This window comes from Dipodomys spectabilis, unplaced genomic scaffold, assembly GCF_019054845.1.
Source record: "Dipodomys spectabilis isolate Male_0828 unplaced genomic scaffold, ASM1905484v1 ptg000003l, whole genome shotgun sequence".
NCBI classification, from domain to species: domain Eukaryota; kingdom Metazoa; phylum Chordata; class Mammalia; order Rodentia; family Heteromyidae; genus Dipodomys; species Dipodomys spectabilis.
Genome location: NW_024870680.1, coordinates 17,396,290 through 17,414,452, shown reverse-complemented (window position 1 = coordinate 17,414,452; position 18,163 = coordinate 17,396,290). Strand labels below are relative to the sequence as shown.

The window sequence follows — 18,163 nt, the reverse complement described above, 5'->3', positions numbered from 1 at the left end:
TTTTGACTTTGTGAACTATGGTTTTCCCACATAGTCTGTTTTCTACCTAAAAACTTGTCATGGCTAAGATATAAAGCAGACAACATTGCCTTTCTTGCAATATAAATCAACTGCTATTATTTAATTAAGGATGTAAAGAGATTAATCCTCTCATTCTGTAAAATTATGTGTGTGGCTGTGTTGTTTCTCTCTTCTTTCATTCAAACCTAGCCAAACATATCTAATACTAGTTTTCTCCTTTGAGAACTCGGTCTTGGCGACTATAAATACATATTACTGGGGGATAAAAATAAAAGATATCCTTTCATTGTATACAAAGTATCTTTTTGTTACAAGATACATGAATGAATGGGTGAAAAGATTATGAGTAAGTAGGCTATGGGTTGTTCCTCTCCTCAATTCCTTCCTTGCAAGAACTTAAAAATGTACCCATACTTGGATATGTGTTTGGTCTTAAAGAAGTAATTAAGTTTAAAAAATGGTAGGGCCAAAGTCTAATAAAACTGGCTTTCTTATAAGCAGAGGAAGTTAGCGTATGTGGAGAGAAGCCCGTGTGGCCAGACACAGAGAAAAGTCCGTGTGTGGACGGTGAGGAGGTGGTGACCAGCTACAAACAAAGACAAGAGGCCTCAGAAAACATCAAACCTGTCAATCCTGCCATCTTGGATTTCACCAACCTTCAGAACTATGAAAATAAAACACTTCTAATGTTACTTAATCTATGTTATTTTTAGATCAGCCTTAAAATTAAGGTGGGTTAATATGATCAAAATACTTTGTGTACTTGTGTAGAGAAAAGGTGAGAATGATAAAATGGGTGAGAGTGAGCAAGACACATTTTACTCACAGACTGACACATTGAATTGAGCACCCTTCGTACAACTATTTAAAGATAATAAAATATAAACAAACAAACAAATTAATTAATTAATGGAACAATGAGACTTGAGATTTATTTGGGAAGTAGGAGGGGATTGAGGGAGAGTGGCTAAGGGGGGGGTCAAACTAGGTTGTATGCATATATAGACATGTCAAACTAAGCCTCCATATGAAACTAATTAAGTTAATAAATTGTAGAAATACTAATTTAGTTAGTAATTGTAATTTGGAATGATTGTAGGCTAAACATGAAGATGTATAATTTATCACAAAAGAAATTGAAAATTCTGTGGCCAGAGTTGTAGCATCCCATAAGAAAAATGCCTAACTTCTATAATGACCATAAATAACATAACCATAAATAACTATCTATGAAGATACCATATTCTGTATTTTAACAAGCATCACAGAGATTCTGATGCAGGTTGTCTGGGGATAAAACATGTAAAACACTGTCTCATCACACTTGTATACAGAATGTACTCAACCAGACTATTAGATTGAGGCTCTAAGAGAAAATACCCACAATTCCAAAGAAACTATCCACATTCCAAAGAGACTCCTTTCTCACTAGTCTTCCTTGGGCCTCATTATTCCCAGCCTGTGCTGAGGACATTCTACTCTTTTCTGTAAGATCAACTGTTTTGGATTCTACCTGAAGTGATACCACATCTTGTTTATTCTCTGGACTTACCTACCAAAAACATTTTTTAAATACCACATGCACACTGTCACATACAAAGAGCATAAATGTTAAGACACTATATCACACATAAATAAAATATAAACAACATCCATTCTGCTTTCCTGAAGTTAAGGAGAATGTGGAAATTTTTCTCCATATCTTTGCGCAGTAGTAAGGACAGGTGCATGGCACTTCCTGAACTTCCCACCCAGACAGCTCACAAGGTTTCTCTCCTTTCTTCCCTTTCCCTTATCCCTACAGTCTGAGTTAATGAGGCCCAGGGGCCCAGTCAAGGTTCTAGTGGTTGCATAAAATCACAGATTTAAGTATTCACTCTCTAGTCTTTCCACACCCATCCTGGCCTCTATTTTCAGCATTATTCTGCCTCACTGTGAGGTCTGCAGCCTCTGGACCAAGGTATGTGATGATGTGATACAGTAGGCAGGAATTTGGAATTCATTGTGGAATCAACAGGAGGTCCAAAACACTCATCCCAAAGCTTTGTGTAGGCAGTTGGAGATGAGGGGCTTTGGCCACAATAAAAAGCTACAAAGGGTGCATGCTGAAGAGGCCAGCTGTTATAAGTTCTTCCTTACTTCACATGATCCCAGTTCTTAGCACTAGCTCAGAAAGACAATAGCTTTCTCACAACCATCTGCTGACTTAATTTACTGTCAAGAGAGGTTTATTCTATATGGTAAACAGCAGAAATACTGGGACTCAGGAGGTGATGACATGACATGCATTTGGTTATTACAGGCTCACCATCTACCACTTATTCCCAGGCAAAGGCTAATAGATTTGTGAGCTCTTTTTTTTTTTCACAAGGGAAAAAATATAGAAGGGTCAGAAGCAATCTAAACCTTTGGTTAAAAAAAAAACTGTGTGTGTGTGTGTGTATCTGTCACATAAAAATATTTCCTTGAATAATCATGTAGTCTAAGCAATTGAATCAAAAGCCATTGCACTTACTGAACTCCTTTCAGAAAAAATGTCTCCAAGCAGAGCAATTGGATAGAAATGTACACCCTCATCCCACCCAACGCTAAGCAATTATTTCAGTACTAGTCAGGAACAATGAAATTTTCCCCCATTAGAAATCATTTCAAAACAACTTATTTTTGCTGATATTTGTTAGTCTTTATTTCGTTTCTTTATACTCTGTGCTTTTTTTTTTTTTTTTTGGGTCCGGTCGTGGGGCCTGAACTCTGGGCCTGGGCACTGTCCCTCAGCTCTTCATCTCAAGGCTAGCGCTCTACCACTTGAGCCATAGCGCCACTTCCGGCTTTTTTCTTTTTGCTTATGTGGTGCTGAGGAATCAAATACAGGGCCTCATGCATGCAAGGCAAGCGCTCTACCACTGAGCCACCTTCCCAGCCCCTACTCTGTGCTTTTTACTCCTTTACTTCTAATAACTAACTATAAGGTTAATTTGTTCTCCTTTTTTGCTTTTTACTGTGGTATAATGTTTATTTTGTAGAGTTTACTTGTTTTTACAGCTTTAGTAAGTTTCTATATTTTGTATTTCTATTTTTGTCTGAAAACATTTACTTCATAACACACTGGTTATTCAGGAGTATGATTTTTATTATGTACAAGTTCTTTTTTGTTTTTGTTTTTGTTTTTCTTTGTTTTTTTGGTCAGCTGTGAGGCTAAAACTCTGAGCTTGGGTGCTGTCCCTCAGCTCTTCAGTTCAAGGCTAGCACTCTACCACTTGAGCCACAGCACCACTTCCAGTTTTCTGAGTGGTTTATTGGAGAGAAGAGTCTCATGGAGTTTTTTGCTGGGGCTGGCTACTCAGCCTCGTGAGTAGCTAGGATTATAGGCATGAGACACCAGCGCCTGGCTTAATATGTACATATTTTTAACGGTTCCATTGTTTCTGGGATTCTAGTTTTATACTTCCGTGTCTAAAAATACACTGATACAACTTCAGACTTCATAAATTATTAGGACTTGTTTTGTAACCTAATGAATCTATCTTGGAGAATGCTGAATTTGTGCTTTAGAAGAATGTGTATTTTACTTCTGTTGGACAGAGTATTTTCTACAGGTAATGCTCATGACCAAAGGAAATAATAAAATGAAAAATCAGCCCATTATTTGGGTTTTACAAAAAGAAAATTAATACTTGGACAAGCTTTCAATAATAGGACTTACAATACTATCTTACTAAAATCTCTAGATCAAAAAGACTATATGTGCTCATTCCCAAGAAAATTCTGACTTCAGAAGTTGCACTGTGGCTCAAGTGGTAGAGCCCTAGGCTTGAGCACAAAGAGGTTCAGGGACAGTGCCCAGGCCCTGAGTCAAAGCCCTACAACCAACAACAACAAAAAAAGATTTTGAGAGAATCCTGATTTTATTATTCTAGATTTTCCTTTTCTAGGTTCCCTCTGCCAAACTACCCTCATCTTTCTCTCTTTGATTCTTCTTCTGTCCTACCTCTTATACATTGAGAGGCACAATTGTAATGCCAAATAGAGCCTATCTTCAGCTTAACACAAACAAAAGGTATAATCTAAAACCTTTTGTATATTTTTTATTGTAAAGATACTGTACAGGAGGGTTACAGTAACATGAGAAAGGTAATGAGTACATTTCCTATCCAGCATTGTTACCTCCTCCTTTATTTTTCCCCTACCACCCCTTCCCTCCCCATCTCTTTAACTCCTCCCCACCAGTTGTAAAGTTCTTTTTTAATGTAGTATCTTATACATCTCATTGTTATAATGGGTCAAGCTATATCCTTATTTAAGCATTTTGTTATTTCCCTTCCCCTCCCCAAATTAAAAAAATGTATATACAAGATGCAGGGTACTGGAATAAAATACAATGAAAACAGGGTTTATACCACCGGGGAGGAACATACAAAAGAAACAAAAAATGTACATTATAAGTACATTAAAAACAACAACAAGAAAGATAAAACCACTTGTGTCTCTGCCTTGGGGTTCATTTCATTTAGCATCATCTTATATGGTCATATGTATATAGCTTTTGAACTTTTCTGCTTGTCCTACACATATACTAGTTATTGCAAATAAGGGAAACCATGGGACCTATGTTTTTTTGGGGCCTGGCTTACTTCACTTAATATAATTTTTTCCAAGTCTTTCCATTTTCTAACAAATGGGGCAGTGTTGTTCTTTCTGATGGAGGCATAGAATTGTATATATGTACCATATTTTCTTGATCCATTCTTCTACTGAGGGGCATCTGGGTTGGTTCCATATCTTAGCTATGGTGAATAATGCTGCAATAAATATAGTTGTGCTGGTAGCTTTAGTATGGCCTTGTTTGTGATCATTTGGGTAAATGTCCAAAAGTGGGATTGCTGGGTCATAGGGGAGCTCTATGTGGAGTCTTTTGAGGAACCTTCACACTGCTTTCCAAAGTGACCCAAACCTTTGTATATATCTGTCATTTAAATTCTACCTATCTCATACTTTGTTAAAACAACTGCTGAAATGAGTTATCTTACTTAAAATTTTTATTATGAACATGCAAAAGTCCAAAGATTTAAATTTGAATCTCACTGTAGGTTGTTTGTCCTCAGTTGTATTATCAAACTCTTGAAGCCTCTCATTTCACATCTATAAATGGAGGTAATAACTTACAAGGTTTTTGTGAGGTCTTAATATGATTACATTTGACTGTCCCGTGTATAGTGCCTGGCAAATACTTGATGTTCACTAAAAATTATATTTCTTACTATTTTCACATCCTACTTCATTTTAACATCCAAAGTAACTTCTGTCTTCAGGGTTTTTTGTTTTTGTTTATGTTTTTAGTTATACTCACCACATTGGAACTCGTCTTGCCCTAACAAGCAAGTTTATCACAACTCTTCTGAATTCACCTTAGTGAATAATATGATCAAGCAGCAGCAGAATTTGGAGCCAATGCAATCTTCAAGTGGAACGTGAGTTCATGGCAAGAACAGTTAATGTCTCTGGTATTTAGATGGAGAAAAAAATGTGTGCATATTTATTTCTCTAATCAGTTTTATTCCCTGCTAATGGGAATCAAACACATGCAAGGCAAGCCTTCTACAATGGAACTACATCCATTACCACCCGTTTATAGCTAGTCAGCAATTTTAAAGGCTTGTCAGAGTTTGATTTTATACTAACTGCTGTTATTTGTCACTGAATTCTTACCTATGTGAGCAGAATATCCACAGCATTTTAGAGCCCAGACTCTGAGAAAAGTTTGTTGTTAGCTAAAATCCTATTTACTATCTCCTTGATCTTAGAATAATATATTTCTTTTATTTTTCTTTTGGCAAATGAACTTGAACTCAGGGCCTAGGTGCTGTCCTCTAGCTGTTTTGCTCAAGACTGACACTCTACAATTTGAGCCACACTTCCAGTTCTGGCTTTTTGGTGGTTAATTGGAATAAGAGTTTCATGGACTTGCCTGACAAGGCTGAATTCTAACTGTGATCCTCAGATCTCACCCTCCTGAATAGCTAGGATTACAGGCATAATTCACCAGCACCCAGCACAGTAATAATTTTCTTTAACCCTCCATTTACTCTAATATAGTGTGCCATTATTAATAGATCATCAGTGGAGATTTAAAGAAGATAAAACATATGCCAAATTATTCATAATTAACTAAATAAAATTGCCTCTTATGAAAGAAACTGAACATGAGCCATATGCCAAGACATAGTATATATTCTGGATTAACAAAGATAAAGAAAGAAAGGCCTTGTCTTCTCCTTGTATTAACATTCTAGAGGGTTTGAAAGAGATTTCCACTCTGGAACTCTGGAATTCAAATTTAGTTGCATCTGACATAGCACAGGGACTTGTCTCCTCAGCCAAGAAGAATGGGAACTAACAGAATCATTGCTCCTTGTTCTATGGAGTCTCATGAACTCAGTTTGTGATAGATAATGAGACTATAGCTAATAATGCTTCAGTTCTCCTATTCAGTTCTGTTGCAGTTGGATTCTAGATTTTTGCGACATGTCAGTTACTGACTAAATAAAAGATTAAAGCTTTCTCATTTTATCTATTGGAAGTAACTTTAGAGATAGCCATAATAGCCCTCCCAGTTCTCCTTGTAGTTCTGTGAACAGCATTTACCAGCTATGTTGAGCAGCAAGATATCTTTGTCAGTAAGACCAGAGCAGGAGATAAGAGAAGGACAGCCCTTGGGTTAATTTGGTTGATGAAGTTAAAAAGAAGGTAGGAGAAAGAGAGAAGAAAGGAAAGAGAAAGGAAGGAAGAAAGGAAGGAAGAAAGAAAGAAAGAAGGAGAGAAAGAAAGAAAGAGAGAGACAGAAAGAAAGAAAGAAAGAAAGAAAGAAAGAAAGAAAGAAAGAAAGAAAGAAAGAAAGGAAGGAAGGAAGGAAGGAAGGAAGGAAGGAAGGAAGGAAGGAAGGAAGGAAGGAAGGAAGAAAGGAAGGAAGGAAGGAAAAAAGAAGAAAGTTGGTTCAAGGAACAGAAAATGGTAAATTATATATAGTAAAAGAAACACTAAAACATTAGCAAGAGGCCTAGCAGAAGAAAGATATATGGAGAGTGTACACTGACGGTTTACTCATTAGAGACAGGTGAAGTTAATATGTTGAGCAGATCATGACACATGCTCTTGCTTATTACCTTGAAGGAGCAAATACAAAAATTACTAGAATCTAAGGAGTTAAGTTTCCAAGAAATAAAGATCCCCAACAAGAGCTGTGGCCTTCAGAGGTGGAATACAGCACACTTGACCCAACTTGGCAAGAGACAGAATCACTCTCCTACATGATCCTCTCCTAAATGCTTGCCATTGACAGAACCTAATACCTAAGTCTCCAGACATACCATGGCAGTCCCACATACTCAGGAGGCTAAAGAAAGAAAATTTATTGAACCAATTAGCCTGATACAAGTGTGGCAAACATATCAAGACCTCACCCAAACAAATTTTAGAGTGCACAGGGTAGGGTGGAGAACTGATACAAAGGTCAGAGAAGGGCGCAAGGTAAAAGATCTCGCTGAGGATTTCCACCTCACTGGGTAAACTCTTAAATATTGCATAACCTAAGCAAATCATTTTTACAATTTCATGTCTTTGTTCCTCATTAAAATAATAAGATTAATAATGTTTCTCTAAACATTCACACAGGAAGACCAAAGGAGGATATTCTTAGGAGAAGATCACCAGGGCCCAATAGCTATGTGCATAAAATCATATAAAATAATGCTTATTGAAATAAAGTCTAAGAAATGGAAATGAGAGGTTTTTCATTGTATTGTTCCTGGTTCTTTTTATTCCCTTTTGTCATTGTGTTTGATTTATGTACCCATTGTCTTATATATAAGTTTATTTGATTTGGGGAGGGAAGGAGAAAGCTCAGAAATGGTAGGACAAAGAGTGAATCAATTCAGCAGTGATACTTACTAGACACTGTGTTACAAATGAACTATACAACTTGTGGTGAAGGGGGTTGAGAGGGAAAAAAATTAATGTACTCAATACCTGACTTACGTAACTGTAACTCCTATGCATATCACCTTTACAATACAAAAATAAATATTTTTTTAAAAAAAGATATAAGAATAACTTGAGTCCAAAACTTGAAATAAGCTGTTTGTTGGAAGAGTGGTTATGGACTTACCTACCTGATTCTAATCTTTGTTTCTTTGTGTTTTCAGACTTTTTCCAGGGACTATCACTAACACTTCCAGAATTAATTGTGAGATTTTGGAAGGAAGTCAAATCATCCCTTCTCCGTGAAATACAAAGATGCTGGGATACCTAGGAAACAGCAGCAGCATGTCCTCTACCTTCCTGCTGAGTGGCATTCCTGGGCTTGAGCATTTGCACATCTGGATCTCCTTCCCTTTGTGCTTCATGTATCTGATTTCCATCCTAGGCAACTGCACGATTCTCTTTATCATTAAAACTGAGCCTTCACTCCATGAGCCTATGTACCTCTTCCTGTCCATGCTGGCTCTCACTGACCTGGGGCTTTCTCTTTGCACCCTTCCCACAGTGCTGGGCATCTTTTGGGTGGGAGCAAGAGATATTAGTCATGATGCCTGCTTTGCTCAGCTTTTTTTCATTCACTGTTTGTCCTTTCTAGAGTCCTCTGTGCTCCTGTCTATGGCTTTTGACCGGTTTGTGGCCATTTGCCGTCCCTTGCACTACGCTTCCATTCTCACCAACACAGTCATTGGCAGAATCGGTCTGGCTTCCCTGGCCCGTAGTGTAGCACTCATTTTCCCATTGCCTTTTATGCTCAAAAGATTCCCATATTGCAGCTCTCCAGTTCTCTCCCATTCCTATTGCCTCCACCAAGAAGTGATGAAACTGGCCTGTGCAGATATCAAAGCCAATAGCATCTATGGCATGTTCGTCATTGTGTCCACAGTGGGTGTGGACTCGCTGCTCATCCTCTGCTCCTATGCCCTCATCCTCAACACTGTGCTGTCTATTGCCTCCAGGGCTGAAAGGCTCAAAGCTCTGAACACCTGTGTTTCCCATATCTGTGCTGTGCTCCTCTTCTACACACCCATGATTGGCTTGTCTGTCATCCACCGCTTCGGGAAGCAGGCACCCCATCTGGTGCAGGTGATCATGGGCTTTGTGTATCTTCTTGTCCCTCCTGTGATGAACCCCATTGTCTATAGTGTGAAGACAAAACAGATCCGAGATCGGGTCGCTCATGCTTTTTGTTCCTGACCAGATCAAGTTTGGAGACATGACTGTCTTTGAGTGGTTTTACACTTCTGTCTTTATAAGATGGGATATGCATGGAAGAGAAGAGGTATTTGTTTACAACTGTAGACAAGGATGAACAAATGGCAGCTTTCACACTATTCATACTTTATAAAGGCCGATTAGGAGAGATCCAGTGTACTATGATACAGAACATTTTCCAAAAATGTCTTTAAAGATATTCTTAGTCTTGTTTTCTGTTCAAGTATTTCCAGTCCCAGAAGCTTACCATTCCATGTCAAGACATAGACTTTTTCTTCTCTTATAACCAAGTAGGCCTATGTAACTGCCTCCATGAAGTCAACGTTGTAGAAATAAACCCAGAAATATCTCAAGGTTAGATCATAGACAATTACATGTTTCTCACTGGTGATGTACACATATCTTCAGTATTCCTGTCTATCTTGTACAACATTTGCTTTTGCTGTTTAGCTATTGTACTGACAGGAAGCCAAGGCCAAATGGGGAAACTATAAGTTTCATACAGCAGGTTCAGCTAAGATATGAGCCCAGTGAGTGAGCAAACTTTCAGATTATTCCACTTCCATCTTTCCATTTTTTTCTAGCAGACAGTCAAGATGAAATAGAGGGGTAGGGTCTGGCACTGGTGGCTCACGCCTGTAATCCTAGCTATTCAGGAGGCTGAGATCTGAGGATCACAGTTCAAAGTCAGGCCGGGCAGCAAAGTCCATGAAACCCTTATCTCCAATAAACCAACAGAAAACCAGAAGCAGCACTGTGGCTCAAGTGGCTGAGCACTTGCCTTGAGCTGAAGAGCTCAGGGACAGCACCCAGTTTAAGCCCCATGACCAACAAAAAAGAAAGAGAGAGAGAAGAGGCAGGTAAACTCTACTACGAGACCAATACAAATGCAAACCAGAATAAAAGTAAAAATGTTAAGACCCTCAATTTGAAGATAAGTTGTTATTTGAATTATCCAGAGGAAAAGGCAGTTAAATGCTATTTAAAAATATCATCTGATGAGGAATAGCTTTTCAAGAAGAAAGCCTATCTTAATAAAATTATTTGAGATATCTCAGAGACATGTGGTAGGGGAGAGTAGATAAAAATGTATTTTAATCTAGAATAACATATTCAATGCTGAGACAGAGATGAGGGAGAGACAGTACATTCAGAAAATCATCTGGATGTTTAATTGTCACCATGGAGAACATTTGGCAAATGGATAAAGGAACCTAGAAATAACCCTAAAGGGAAAGAGTGGCCTATATTTCTAAAGGAGTTGTGGAGCTAAGCCTCAAAGTAGAAAGTGTCTGGGTGACAAGAGGTGCTGATTGTTTACTGTCTTTCAGTGATAGTTGTCCAGACACCGTAAGGACATAATGCAAAGCCTAACAAAGGACTGTGTTCTTAAATTGTTTTTTGTGAATACATGGGACTTTGCTATGTAAAAGTACAAAAAAAAACACATGCTTGTTGGAAAAACACACACACAATGCCCAAAGATTTAGGTATAAGTTTAATAGGATGATGCTGCATTTGTATTTCTCTGCAGAAATGTAAGACAGAATGCTGTTAGGTAAGGTGATAGAGAAAAGTCAATATTGAATAATAGGAAATAAGGCATGATAGATTGATAGATAAGATATAGATAAAATTTATTGAGAATGTCTTTTTATACAATTTTATTTGAAAATGTATTAAAGCAGCTTCACTTTATTTTAAATGCCCAGGGAAAACACTATCACAAAAAAATGACTAAGTAGGAAAATCATATTGTTTAAAATTAGTTTCTTAGTTACTTAGCAGAATCTGTGACTTTTTTATAAATTATATGCTGGGTTTTTTGTTTGTTTTGTTTCAGCCAGTTGTGGGACTTGAACTCTGGGCCTGGGCCCTGTCCCTCAACTCTTCAGCTCAAGGCGAGTGCTCTACCACTTGAGCCACAGCGCCACTTCCAGTTTTCTGGTAGTTAATTGGAAATAAGAGTCTCACAGACTTTCCTGCCTGGGCTGGCTTTGAACCTTGATCCTCAGATCTCAGCTTCTTAAGTAGCTAGGATTACAGACTATATGAAGGTTTTATAATAGCATATTGTTATTAAAATTAGATGTGTCATGTTAGATATTTTTACAGACTCAATAAGATTTCTAATATCTCCTAAATTTAGACTTGCAATTCTCCTCTACATACGAATAAATCTGATTCAGTTGTTTTATCCAAAAAAATGTCACTCAGTATTTGCCAAGTGATATTCTTGTTTTGTTTTGTTTTTTTTTTACAAATTGAACATTCTTCCTAGGTAATATATGCTCCTTGATTTTTGTCTTTCCTTGATGGCATAGAGATTACACACTGTAGCATTAATTTTAATAAATGTTAATTACACAATAATCTATTCACTCAAATTCTATTCTTTAAGAAATGCCTCTGATCTAATTGGTCAGTCACATAAGTTTTATTTCAAGTCCTCTTAAAATGTTCATTCAACTTCAATGAATCATGTCAGAGTGCCCAATTATTTTGTTCTATCTTGGGTAAATTGTATTCCCAACTTTATTATATAAATCTTGTAGCCTGGCTCTTCACTAGATGGTTCACTAGATAGTTCAACACCACCATGGCCCTGAAGATAAAACAGTTCCATTAAGTATTTCCTAGTTGGTAATTTATTTCTTACATACTCGAATTATTATCTGAGACAGATGTTGACTACTTTGCCTAAGACCTTCTCTCGGATTTGGCGAGTCTTTACACAGTACACAATGGGGTTCATCAGGGGTGGCACCAATAAGAATATATCTGCAATAAGGATAATAACTAGAGGGCTTTTGTGCTTGGCAAAGCGATGCATGGCAGCCAAGGTGATGATGGGCACATAGAAGATGATCACAGCACAGATGTGGGAGACACAGGTATTCAGGGCCTTCAGCCTCTCTGCCAGAGAAGCAATGCTGAGTACCGTCTTCAAGATGAGCACATAAGACAGCACAATCAGTGAAAAGTCCAACATAGTACAGAGAGCAACAAAGAAGCCATAGATGAAATTAATCTTGTTGTCAGAACAGGCCAGCTTCATGATATCCTGATGAAGACAGTATGAATGAGAAAGGAGATTCTTTTCACAATACTTTAGTCTCCTTAGAGTAAAGGGAAATGGAAGCACTAAAATTAGGCTTCTAAAAGCTAAGATAATTCCAATTTTAGCCACTCTGCTGCTAGTTAGAATAGACCTGTACCTGAGAGGGCTGTGGATGGCGAGAAAGCGGTCCAAAGACATAATTAGAAGCACAGAAGATTCCATCACAGTGAATCCATGAATGAAAAACTCTTGAACAAAGCAAGCATCAGGGGAAATTGTCATGGCATTGAACAAGAAGATTCTCAGCATGGTAGGAAGGGAAGAGAAAGACAGCCCCAGGTCAGAGGCAGCCAACATGGCAAGGAAATAATACATGGGCTCATGAAGTGAAGGTTCTGTCTTTAAGATAAAGAGAATGGTACAGTTGCCCAGGATGGCAACCAGGTACGCGAAGCAGGTGGGAATGGAGATCCATATATGGGCATGCTCTAGTCCTGGGATCCCAGTCAGAAGAAAATATTTCACTTCAGAGTTGTTAAGAACAGACATGAGTGGGGAATCTGAGATTTAAAGCCAGCTCTGAAATCACATGAACAAAATCCAGTCATGCTTTTGAACAAAATGCAATCTTGTGGGGATAGAATGTTCTTTCATGCGTAGTCTGAAGAAGTATATTTGGTATGTGAAACAATTATATTCTTCCAAATTTACCATAAGGTCTTAAATATTGTAAATTCTCCCACATGACAAGTTCACTTTAACAATGCATGCTAAATATGCATTTTTCAACATTTTTCATCAAACAGGTAAAGTATGTCAAAGTAGAACTGTTTGTATTGATTCAATGAAAAGACACCCAGAATCTAGTTCACTGAATTTTGCCATGCAGTCTTCAGCAGACCCAGAGTGCCTTTACAACAAAATTTATGAAATTTATGGAATGAAACAATTATCTAACTCAGATCACTGAAAATACTTAGTAAACAAATTCTAAACTGTTAAGTTTATGAACTATTTCATATATTAAACTTAGGAAATAGTCTCTTATGTATATAATATTCATGAGTATGATTCATGTAAATATGTATTCCTTCAAGAAATATATGAAAATAAACATAATAATTTGTGGTCTAATATATTTGCCACCTATTTGGTTTTAAGTTATCTCATCTATCTAAATATCATTTATAATCTTTAAAATTGATATGAGTATTAAGCTGTTGGTATTAATAAAATATCAATTAGGTATTAATAAAATAATAATTAGACCTATGCTCACCATATTACAAAGAAGTATCAGAAAATACTAATATTTATTCTAATAGATTTTAGTAAAATATGTAAGAGATATAAAGCAGTGACTTTACCTTACTTAATTTAAACATTTTGGGTCACATTTCATTCTTCTTATTATTTCAAGGGAGAGTTTGAATCTGTACAGTAATGTCGTACACATTTTCATCTTATAGATCCTAACTGGGTTATTTTATATTTATATTTATCTGTGTCATGAACAAGTTAAGGAAATTGTAAATTAAGAAAAATGCTCAAACCACTTAATTTCCTTTTGAAATTTAAATATTAAAACTCTAAATAACAATACCTGATTTCACTTACACAGTCTATAATACAAGTTTGCTATTTACATTCTCAGAGACAAGCTACATAATCTTCCATTTTATTACTACAATTTGGATCACCAAATGTGGAATAAGTGATATTAATGTCCAGAAAATACAAATATCTAAAATAGACACCATAAATCCTTCCTCTATTTAATAAGCCTTCTAAATAGATGCATAAAATATTTATGAAATTAATTTCTACTGCAAAATATAGCAAAATACAAAACATAATGGGAGAGCCCATAGAAGGGTAATGCACTCAGGATATGTCAATGTCACCTCATAAGTTTTGTTTTGTTTTGTTTTTTTGTCAGTCTTGGGGCTTGAACTCTGGGCTTGGGCACTGTAAGCGCTCTACCACTTGAGCCACAGTGCCACTTCCAGTTTTCTAGTGGTTTATTGGAGATAAGAGTCTCACAAACTTTCCTGCTCGGGCTGGATTTGAACTGTGATCCTCAGATCTCAGCCTCCTGAGTAGCTAGGATTACAGGCGTGAACCACCAGCGCCTGGCACCTCATAAGTTTTTAAACTTCAAGTTACAAAATTTAGTAGAATATGTAAAAGAAGGAAAAACTTGTGCTCTTCTCAACTAAAGCTTGAATGCCAATTAAGGTGGCATTTTTGGTCATTTGTAGGATAATTTGGAATATGATAAATGACTGCCAGGTGCCAGTGGCTTATGCCTGTAATATTAGCTACCCAGGAGGGTAAGATCTGAAGATTGCAGTTCAAAGCCAGCCCAGGCAGAAAAGTCACCATGAGACTCCAAATGACCACTCAAAAACTGGAGGTGGAGCTGTGGCTTAAAGTGGTAGAGTGCTAGCCTTGAGCAAAAGAGCTCAGGGACAATGCCCAAGCCCTGAATTCAAACTCCACAACCAAAAATAAAATACAAATGATAAACATCCTTAGATTAATATATCTTGTTTTCAAAATACAGCCTTTGATAACACATTTTAACAATGTGGCAACAATAAAAATAGATTCATGCCATTTATTTCACTTTATTTTCAGTCATAAATTCATTCTTCAATAGACTATGTATGGGCCTGTATGTCTATGTTTCAGAAAAAGAAATAGCCCAAAATAATTTAAATCAACAAATATTAACATAATAGATGGTATTTTATATCATGAAAAATAGATGTTCTTATCCATAGAAAACATACAAAATAGATTATTTAAATAATCTATCTAACTAGAACTCTTCATATCAGCCATGTGATTGAGAATATGTAGATAAAGAAATATTAAGAGACATGGGAGGAAATCTAATATAGTAGCTAAAATATGTACCAGAAGAACACATTAAGGAGAAGAGTCTTCCGATTAAACATTGTCCAGATCTCAGAATTCTGATATTTAAGGTAAGAAATCATCCCTTAGCCTAATGAATAAACATCTGTGGATAACCTCAGCTTGGCAACTTACCCTATATGAACCAAAACCACCACATAGCTGTTTCTTCTTCTGTTGAAGACTGTAAAGAATAATATCTACTTCAGAGTTCTTTTAGACAGTCTGGTATGGTCTTTAACATATTGAAGACAATGAGCAAACACCACTGGCTACTTTAAAAAAAATACCTGGCGGGGCTGAAAAGATGGCTCAGTGGTAGAGTGCTTGTCTTGCATGCATGAGGCCCTGGGTTCGATTCCTCAGCACCACATAAGCAGAAAAGGCCAGAAGTGGGACTGTGGCTCAAGTGGTAGATCACTAGCCTTGAGTGGAAGAGCTCAAGGGGGACAGTGCCCAGGCCCAGAGTTCAGGCCCCACAATCAACATAAAAAAAAAAAAAATACTTGGAAAGCATTTCCTTGGCTACTCCTTCTAAGCATCAAGTCTTAGACTAAGAGGACATTTTCTCCTTGTTGGTACTAAAACATCATTTTATTATATTATCAAGTAAATGAGACTTTACAAATGTTATCGCATTGATAAAATAACCTAGTAATGATTTAATGTTCAAATTCTACTATCAGCTACCCACAGAGACAAGTGATCACACACACACACACACACAAACCACACACATTCACTGAACTCACTTCCTATTCTTCCCTAGTAGTCATTTATTTGGACACAAGCCATTTAACAAAGGGTTGGTTTAAGGTTGCAAATAGGATTTTTAGCTCCTCACACTTACCAAAACCAGACACTTGGTTTCCTGAAAGATAAGAACAAGAACTGTGTATTGACCCCACTTTGTCTCAATGTATTGACTTCTGTTTTCCTCAGGAGTATAGACCTCTGAGGAGTTAATTCTTCTGGGATCTCCTAGTAAGTTAATAAAGAAAGGGTTGGGCCTGGGACTTTGCATTAACTCTTTGGGACCCAGATCCTCAAACAGGAGCTGGTGACAAAATGTAAAGAAAAAAAAATCTAGAGGATAGAATTATTTCATATAAGCCAGCTTCTAACATCTGCATTTGTTGAAGGTGAAGCTTTCACCAGCAGCCTCTGTCTGTTTCCCACATTGCAGAAGTGCTGTAATTCTAAACACACCTGGAACAGCCCTCACCAGAAAGACACAAAATAATTTCAAAATGTTTCCGTTTCCTTAACTCTAAGTCAAATGTTGTAAACTGGCTCCCAGTTACCTAGGAGTAAAATTTAATACTTGTTTACTTACTACATAATGTAAAACACATTGGCCACTTTCCTTCCCCTACAAAATTGTTCCATTAAACTATAGGCATTTCTAGGATTAGATATTAAATAATCAAGTTGTTCTAAAATTGTGTTCTTTTTAAACACTTTTCCACATTTTTATCAACATCAATAAGTTATACAAGTGGATTTCATGTTAGCATGCCCACATATGTATACAATGTACCTCAAGTAGACTCACCCTCCCCTTACCTTTCTCATCTATCCTTTCCTACTTCCCAAACCAATTTCAACAAACTTCATTGCTTTATTTGTAAAATTATTTTCTTAATTTTGAGAAGAATCAAAATGATATACAACCAATTCATAAAAGGCTGAGAAGTGCATCATCATCACTGCTTAAACTGGGACGGGACAGAGTCAATGGAGACAGTGAAAGACGGTAAATAGGATTAAAATAGCTTGTGTACACGTGTGAAAATGGAATAGTTGAAGGTGGTTGAGATTTATTTTGGAAAATGGAAGAGTTGAGGAGGGATGATGGAAGAGTGAATCGGATCGAGACATATTGGACATGAAAGTAAAAGCTTCTGTACTGCTAAGTAACGTTAATAAGTAATGGGGGGGCAGCAAACATTGAATACAATAAGAAATGGAAGCAACATATCTTTGAGCTGTTTCCTGGGCAAGCATATACTTTAAAGTCAGGGAAATAATATGGAAATTATAAAGGTATAAACTCAACTTAGCCATTCTTAACCCTGACACGGTTCACCTCATCTAAGCATCGGAAATCATCCAGTTTTAGACAAAATGATAGGTAGACTCAGAAGTCTATGCGTTGTAGAGATTGGGAAATAAAGGAGTCCATGCCTAAAAGGACCAAATTTATCTGTCTAAGCAAAGGACAGGAAGGGAAATATCTTAGCAGCCAAAAGTCAGTCCATGGATAACAGTTTCAACCTGTTATGTAGAATCAGAGAAAATGGACACAGGCTCAGAAGAGAGGGCAGGTGAGATGATGAGAATAACTTAGGGCTAAGCAACAGAGAAACCAGTTATTCCTAAGAATTATATCTACTTAGAAAGGAAACCATATAGTGTGATACTTGGCATTGGGCAGGGGAATGAAGAAAACCTGGATCTGAAGCCCAGTTCAATCCCTTACAAGTTCTCTTTTTTCATAATTTATAGACTAGAAATATATTATCTGTCTCCTAGAGATGTTTAGAAAACTAAGTATAATGACGTATATGAAGGATCTTGGACACAAAACACAACCTTCCATATATGCACACACAGAGGCATCTGTGTATTATATATAAAATGCATAACTTATATAATTTGAATCAAGAATAGCATTTACAGAAGTGAAACACCACTGAGTAAACCTTTTGAACAATTAATAGTTTAACAAATGAATATCAGGAAGTTGAAATGAGATTTTAAGGTGGAGGGGTATGGGAATGGGTGGATTAAAGATAAAGGGTTAGGGGAAAAATACAGCAGAATACTAGATGTAGAAATGTGATAAAGAAAGTAAGAAATGCAAATTGAGTGTGGAAGGAAAATGGTGGAAAGGGCAACCCAGATCAAGAA

General features: G+C 36.9%; 2 protein-coding genes across 2 annotated transcripts; one reads left to right on the top strand and one right to left on the bottom strand.

Annotated features, from left to right (window-relative positions):
• Positions 1 to 8,310: 8,310 nt before the first annotated feature.
• On the top strand, positions 8,311 to 9,249 carry LOC122115487 (olfactory receptor 51G2). Its single transcript, XM_042688990.1, has one exon. The coding sequence runs from the start codon at positions 8,311 to 8,313 to the stop codon at positions 9,247 to 9,249; it is 939 nt and encodes a 312-aa protein (XP_042544924.1).
• Positions 9,250 to 11,938: 2,689 nt separating this feature from the next.
• LOC122116460 (olfactory receptor 51A7) lies at positions 11,939 to 12,877 on the bottom strand. The gene has a single exon (XM_042690103.1). It carries the CDS (start codon positions 12,875 to 12,877, stop codon positions 11,939 to 11,941), a length of 939 nt encoding a protein of 312 aa, XP_042546037.1.
• Positions 12,878 to 18,163: the final 5,286 nt, after the last annotated feature.